This window comes from Aplysia californica, unplaced genomic scaffold, assembly GCF_000002075.1.
Source record: "Aplysia californica isolate F4 #8 unplaced genomic scaffold, AplCal3.0 scaffold00002, whole genome shotgun sequence".
Lineage (NCBI taxonomy): Eukaryota > Metazoa > Mollusca > Gastropoda > Aplysiida > Aplysiidae > Aplysia > Aplysia californica.
In genome coordinates, this window is record NW_004797272.1 from 2,921,593 (window position 1) to 2,929,314 (window position 7,722).

The following is a 7,722-nucleotide window of genomic DNA, read 5'->3' on the forward strand; positions in this document are numbered from 1 at the left end:
GGGAGGAGACACCATACACAATGGACACTATAGTTTTTTATTTGATTGATTCCCCTTTTTCTCTAAAATAAAAAATATTTCTGGGTTTTTTAAAAAGCATTTGACTTCAAGCAGACGTCCGCAACTTTTATGCGGCTAAAAGCCTGAATATTCTTCCAGTCCATCTTACTCTTTTTACAAAGATCAGCAACTCATGACGATTAGAGCTTGCCTCCTTATGCGCGACGGTCGCGCATAAGGATAAATAGGCTTAGAAAGACACATTTCAAATGATAAATATGTTTTTTTAGCAGGGAAATCGGATTTCTGGGTCATAAAAATACGTCATTTCTTTTCCAAGTTGTCAAACAGCATGTTTTTTCGAGCAGGTTAATGTGCACTGTTGAACAAAGAATACATGTCATTCTTGTTTTTCTTTGAACTTCAACCCAAAGTCAACCTCACAGGGTGAGTGTTTGGCGGGTGCTTTGATGGGGTTTGCTCCTTCGTTCCTATCAAACGTCTATCGTCTTCATCTCTCCTCTTTCTTTTTTGTGTTTGTTACTCTTTTGTAACTCATACATTTATTAACTAGGTATGTTGCAAGTGCCGTAAAAACTCTTATCAAAACGAAAAAAAAATTATGAGAAGCTTGGGGTATACCAAAAAGAACAAAACCTTGTTCAAGTTGTGATCGATCGGTCAACGGAAGATTTGACCGAAACATTTTTCTCAAGCAAGGAACTACTAAATCTTTCTCGAGCAAGGGCCTAAGATAATTACCATTTTGCCAGCTTTTCATGAGCACGACTGTTGTAATCACTGCTAGAACGAACCCGATTGAAAATCGGCAAGTTTAAAAATTGAAATTTGGACATGCGGTTTGTCACATAGCATGATTTACATGTATATCTATAAAATCAAGCGTGATATTTATCTCAATCTTTAATTGTATTCCATGCTTAAATTTTGAATTTTGCCCGGAGCCTACTCTTATCGGTTTTAGACCACAAAGGGATCTACAACGAGCGCAATTTGCACACGGGTCCTCCGAGATTTTTCGCCCTTGTCTGAGAAGGCTAGGTGTAGATGTTTCCTACCAGAATATCAGGGGTGTGGTTGAAAGACAGCAGTAAGAAGGAGAAAAGGAGTAGCAGTAGAAAGACTACAGAAAGAGTCAGGAGCCCAAAGGAGGGGGGCAAAGGAGATGAGGGGGTAGGGGTAGAAAGTGGAGACGAAAGCACACGCCAGAGAGCAGGAAAAGAGGTGAAAAGAAACAATTTTAGAAAAGAACATTCGGTCGCTACCCGGATTCGAATCCGGGACCTTTGAATGAGAGGACAACACATGAACCTCTTGGACCTCTAGGCCACGAGAGCCCCCCCCCTTCTCCCCGCCCCCCTTCCCCCCCGCCCCCGCCCCCGCCCCCTAAAAATATTTAAACCTTGGTGTATATAAAAACTTTTTGACCTTAGTATTATTGAATACATCATAACCGACTAGTACAAAAAGTAACCACGAGATCAATGTTAAACGCACAAGAAGTACACAGCCGTCTGTTTTCCTTATTATGACATAGTCATATCATTACAATGCTGGCTTTCCTTGTTACAACGGGTTTGTGAGCTTAATCCCTCTCATCCCGTTATTTCAGATCAAGTTCCATAAGTAATTTCTCTCGTTGACACCTAATACAAGCGGGAGAGTTTAATCAGCTTTGCTTGGGGGATTTGGCAACACTGGCCGATTAGTCCACTTAGTTGTTTAAAGTGCGGCGCAAGAAAGCGAGAAACCACTCTCGTAGAGACAGAGTGGTGATTATGCCAAGTTGGTAAACGCTTAGTCCTGTCAGGCAGTGGGTCACTTTGGAGCTAATACTGGTGTTCTATCGGCTTGCAGCGATGATTACAGTAACTTATATTTCAACTGGACATACAAAAATGTGTAAGTGGTGTCTCTTTTCACACTATGTATTGGTTATCCCTAGCCACGTCTTTTAAATCAGCGCTTTTTATATCCCCTTTTTGGTAAAAGTCTTTGCCAGATGTCAAAACAGAAAAAAATAATATAATCTTGCGTTATAGAGTTAGATCTATACAAAATACGCGCTCACCCCCATCCACCCCACCCCTCAAAAAAGAAAAAAACAAAAAGAAAACCAACCAACAAATATTTGTTCCACTTCATGGAAAGGGGTAGGGTGGATTAGCTAAAAGGAAATCGAAATGTTGATATCACTTCAAAGTGATCGAAACGGTTGGTAAGGGTAAAGAAACTGTTTCTTAAACTTGAGACGCATGTGAAATAGAGGTGTCCACGCTTTCTCTTTGAAACCATGGGAGGAAGTGCGTAATAACAAGAGCTTGTAGATCACTACAGATATTAATTAACTGCAAGTAGTCAAGTTTGCAATACTTATCAGCTTCCGAAATCTTGTAGTTTTATGAATTTAAATGCCCCTACGAGTTATAGATTTCACAGTGAACATCATCCCAGAGCTCATTCTGTTTGGAGTTTTATCACAATGTCTTCGATTCCTAATCAATGCCGACTCTTTGCTGTCTAGTACGTACACAGAATATTACTATGCTAAAAATGGTGTTAAGCATTGTATCATTAATTAGTTGATGGTTCTGGTTTGGTCCAAAATAAATGTACTTTAAAGGCTGTTGTAAGTCGATCAGATACTTGGATATCTGCATAACATTATGTAACGTGCAACTATTATAATATACATCATTCACGCTTCAATCTTTCTATAATTTTGTGTTGCTGTTTTAACACCCCGTGACAAAGTAAAGAGCTGAACTTTATTATCACCAGGAATGACATCATGGTTCTCCCGTCAGTCTCTTTTTCAACCGCGTATTGAAATGTGGTCATGGCCACTCCAAACCAAACATGTGCACCCCTTTTTTATTTCTTTTTTTTAAAAGAAGTATATTCTGACCGAAAGATAAATAAAGTCACTGTTCTCATGATTTCGTTCCTACGTCAATGTAACAACGAGTGAAAAACATTTGAGGTTTTTTTCTATGAGCCAACTACTTTCATCATCATAGCCTTTCTCACCCTGCACCAGGGTATAGGACACGGATAAACAAAACGCCTTCCACCTTTCTCTATCATGGGCTAGCCTCTTGATGTTATCCCATGTCTTCCCACTTTTCTGTACATCGATTTCTGTGATTCTTCTCCAGGTTCCACGCGGTCTTCCCCTTGATCTCTTACCCTATGGATTCCAATCCAAAACTTTTTATGTTATGCAGCTGCCTGACTACCTGAGAGTAGGCCTATGTCCAATCCATCGCCACCGCCTTCTTCCTACCTCATCTCTGACTGGGATCTGTCTTGTTTTCCTTAACACTTCCACATTGGAGACCCTGTCTGTCCATCTGATCCAACAACTTTACATTAGATAAGTGTGTGGAGCTAGAATACAACTTCAGCTGGAATTGTTATTTTTTATGATAAAGACCAACAGAATGTAGTTTTGAAGGTTACTGTATTTCAATAATTTATGAAGACACTGCAAAATACAACTGTTGTTGGTAAACATAACCACTTGTATAATTCCGTCGATTCAGAATTTAGAGAAACTGACATCAGCTTTAACAACAGAAACGCTTTTTTACTTGTAGTATCGCATTTTGATGGCAGAAAAAGATGACTACAGCATATTGATTTCAAGTAAGATCAAGTACAGAAAAGTAACTAAGTTTATCAGCCCCATAGAGGCGGCAAATTCACTTATCCAGTGTCGTAATTAGAATTACATGGCTGGATTTTCTCACTACAAAATCATTAATTTTGTTGATGTTCAAAGGGTATCTATTCTGAAAGTAACACGAGCAGGTCAAATTACTTTTCAACAGGTCCTAAAGGGTTTTTGGTACTTTTGAATAAACACTAGAACCTAGTAAACACAAAAAAACCTAGAAGCATTTCATATTTTATAGCCGTTGTTTTTTATTTCTTTCATTTATTCTCCAGAAATCTACTAAAGGTGGAAAAGGGCTTCTTCCTTAAACGCCCCGAACACAGAGTACTACATGAATGCTTTGTCAAAAGCTGCGTATATGAACTATTCAAGCATGGGAAAGTGAGAGTAAGACAGGGAACGCATCTTTAAAAGACAACCAAAGTTCCAAGAACTTTCGTCTACGCAGCCGCCTAGTTTAAACTTTTTCGGACAAGTCAGAAAAACCTCCCCAACAAATATGTTTGATTTGATCATCTACGTGGCAGTGCCGTGTGGAGTGGCTCTCCTCATCATCACTTCTATCATCATCGCTGTCTGCATCCATGGATGTCCTGCCTGGTGTCCCTGCAGTAGGAGAAAGGCTGGGGAAAAGGATGTGGAAAAAGGTCTGGGGAAAAAGAAGCCAGCTGCCAAAAAGGCGGCGGGAGCAGTAAAGAAACCAACGAGACCTCCGAAAAAACCGACAGATGAGAAAGCAGGCAAAAAGGCCAAGGATGAAAAGACTAACAAAAAAAGTGATAAGGAGGAGAAGCCCGCAAAGAAAGCTAAAGAGGATAAAAAGGGGAAGAAGGAGAAAGACGATAAACAGGGGAAGAAGGAGAAAGACGATAAACAAGGGAAGAAGGAGAAAGACGATAAACAGTGGAAGAAGGGGAAAGACGATAAACAGGGGAAAAAGGATAAAGAAGATAAAAAGGCGAAGAAAGAAAAGGAAGCTCAAAAGGTTAAGAAGGAAAAAGAAGATAAAAAGGGAAAGAAAGATAAGGACAATAAGAAGGATAAGAAAGATAAGACCACACCAGATAAAAACAAGGTAGGCGCAGCTAAAGCAGCCTCCTCGAAAATAGACACTGGTTTGAAACCAACTGATCAAAAGCTCGGTGCTGCCAAGACTAAAGCGGTGGCCGTGATGGCTTTCAAGAACAAACCCGCTTCCAAATTGCCTGTGGGTGTGGGCCCCACGTCCGCAGCTAAGATTGGCATGAAGACGTCTGGTATGGGAATGTCTAAAGTAGGTTAAAACTTTTGGACGTCGTCCTGGGGCGGGTGGGGGTGGGGGAGCCTTTTGAGAACAGGGAAACAGAACAATAACCATTTGTATGTAACCAACGCTAAATAATAACTGTCCAGCAAAGCAATTCAAATTCAAGTAATATGTTTTCTTCCAAAATGATTTCATACTATTTTTTTTACATCGCAGTGGTTGGACTGACTTTCTGACCAGTCGAAAAGGTGTGAATCATGAAAGCTAGTGAAGATCAAATGTTTGTAAATATTTTTTTAATGTTACATTATCATGCAATTCTCGTCCAAAAATGTCCCCCTGAAAGAAAAGTTGGTAACTAATTATTCTGGTGTGAAATGACACCATCATGGCGTTAAGACTGAGAAAGAGAACGGTGCCAAACTATTAAAAAATACAAAGCAGGTCCTTGTAGCTATCCGCGGATAGCAAAATGTGAACATGTACAAGAACTGTATTTTTGAAAAATTCTTGTCTTAAATATTCTTCGTCTACCTTGTAATGAACAAAGTTTTTCAAAGGCTGTCATTGGTGTGTCAGCTAGGCGCTTCGTTGTTGCATGCATACAATATGAGTTTGATTCTTGTGAGTGGAAGTTTTGAGGTGGGGGTTTTTTTCAAGTAATTTCGTCTCCTTGCTTGGACAATGTGTAACTCTAAACCTTGGTTGGCCCTAACCAGACAGGGTCGAAGCAGCACGCCTCCTAAATGATCCAAATGGTATCGATGGAGTCATACAATATGCACAATCACATTGAGAATTTACAAAGCCATCTTTCTTTATTACATCGAGAGAATGCCTGAAACAAACACAATGTTTATTTGGAGAGACGTTGCTACATATTTCGAGCACGGACTCTAGTGCAGGTTTATACTCTAAAGTAATATGTGCTGAGCTTTAAGCTCAGAGTTTTCCATAATTAAAATTACATTGGACTCTGCCCGATACCCTTTTCTCTCCACAGCCATTCCTTCTTGTCCTCCAAAAACAATGATCTCGTCATCAGTAAGAATCATTGTGGTTTTTTTTACTGTGTATATAAACGCAACCTTTCTCAATGTTATGTGTACATTAATACGTAATCTGTAACGTAAAAATGTTTTTCACTAATTCCATGTACATATTATACACACAGTCTTACACTGTCGAACACCTACCTGTCCAAGACTGTCAACTGTACAAGCCGCTACATGCCACATCCTGCCATTTTGTGCATGTGTGTGTGTGGGGGGGGGGGGGAGGGTTGTTTTTTGTTTGATAGTTTGGCGGTTGTTTTATTTTGTTGATGTTTTGTTGTTGTTGTTGTTGTTGTTTTGGGTTTTTTGTTTTGTATCGTTATTTTTTGGTTTGTTGTTTTGTTTGTTTATTGTTTCGTGGTTTTTTTTTGTGGTTTTTTTTTTGGGGGGGGGGGGGGGGTTGCATATATGTATTACGATGGCAGTGACCAAAAGGACCGCCTGTCTCAGATTACCGGTTTTCTCCTCCAAAATAGATGGTCATTGTGAATAGGTTCCTTTTTATCTTTCTTTTTATATTATTTTTTGTAAGTGTTTTACAGCTCTCGCAACTGCATACGCTCTTAGATTCTACGAGCACGCAGACCACTTTAAGTGTTTTAGGTTTGGTGTTTTAGGGCGCTCGCAACTGCATAATATTAGGGTTATATGAGCGCGGGGGACACATTAAGCATTTTCAATTTCGTAGGAATACATTTTCAATTTGCCCGGGTGGCGGCTGAAACCTACTCTTATAGATTTTAGGACTACCAAGGGATCGTTAAAGAACGCAACCTGCACACGTGACGTCCAAGAAATTTTCACCCTTATTCAAGAAGGTTAGGTGTTAGATCTTACCTACCCTAAGATAAAGGGCGTGGCTGAAAGACAGACGTAAGAAGGAGCCAAGGAGTAGCTGTAGAAAGGCAGCAGAAAGAGCCACGAGCCCAGAGGAGGGGCAAAAGGCGAGAGGAGGGGGGCGGCAAAAAGTGGAGACAAGAACAGACGACAGAACATGATTAGGAAGTAGGAATGCTTGAAGGAGAACACTTTTAAGGCATGGAAATTATCCGTCGTTGTCAGATTTCGAACCCTGGGGCGAACCCTGTACCTCCAGACAACGAGAGCCCCTGGAATATTGTGTGTGTGTTTGTGTGTGTGTGTGTGTGTGTGTGTGTGTGTGTGTGTGTGTGTGTGTGTGTGTGTATGTGTGTGTGTGTGTGAGGTCTGTGTGTGTGTGTGGTGTGTGTGTGGTGTGCGCGCGCGTGTGTGTGTATTGTGTGTTTGAAGGTTACCTGTTGTAATGACTTCATAAGAATGTCTTTCTTTCTTTCTTTCTTTCTTTCTTTCTAAGCGGTATTCATCCACTGCGAGATATAGCCGTTCTATAACGACCTGTATTACTATCATGTTATAACTTATATCAGGTTTTTTCCATGTCCAGGTTGCACCCATCCTCTCTTTGATGTCGTCCTGCCATCATCGTTCTTGTCTCTCTCTAGATCTTTTTTCCCTGTTCTTGGTCTTTATCTTCGCCTATCTCGTGTTGTGGCAGACCGTTAGGGACCAACTAATAATAATAATAATAATAATAATAATAATAATAATAATAATAATAATAATAATAATAATAATAATAATAATAATATAAAAAAATAATAATAATAAATAGCATTTGTATAGCGCATATCGCCGCTCAACAGCAGGCTATATGCGCTTTACACTATATTATTACCCCAGCA

General features: G+C 39.9%; 1 protein-coding gene across 1 annotated transcript in view; it reads left to right on the forward strand.

Annotated features, from left to right (window-relative positions):
- Window positions 1-1,732: 1,732 nt before the first annotated feature.
- The window catches only part of LOC101853421 (H/ACA ribonucleoprotein complex subunit CBF5-like), a 10,817-nt gene continuing 4,827 nt past the window's right edge, over window positions 1,733-7,722 (forward strand). The window contains exons 1-3 of the mRNA XM_005089075.2: window positions 1,733-1,923; window positions 3,973-4,685; window positions 4,839-4,973. Of these exons, the coding sequence (XP_005089132.1) occupies window positions 4,200-4,685; window positions 4,839-4,973 (621 nt within the window). The 5' untranslated portion in view covers window positions 1,733-1,923; window positions 3,973-4,199. The remainder of the gene's footprint in view (window positions 1,924-3,972; window positions 4,686-4,838; window positions 4,974-7,722) is intronic.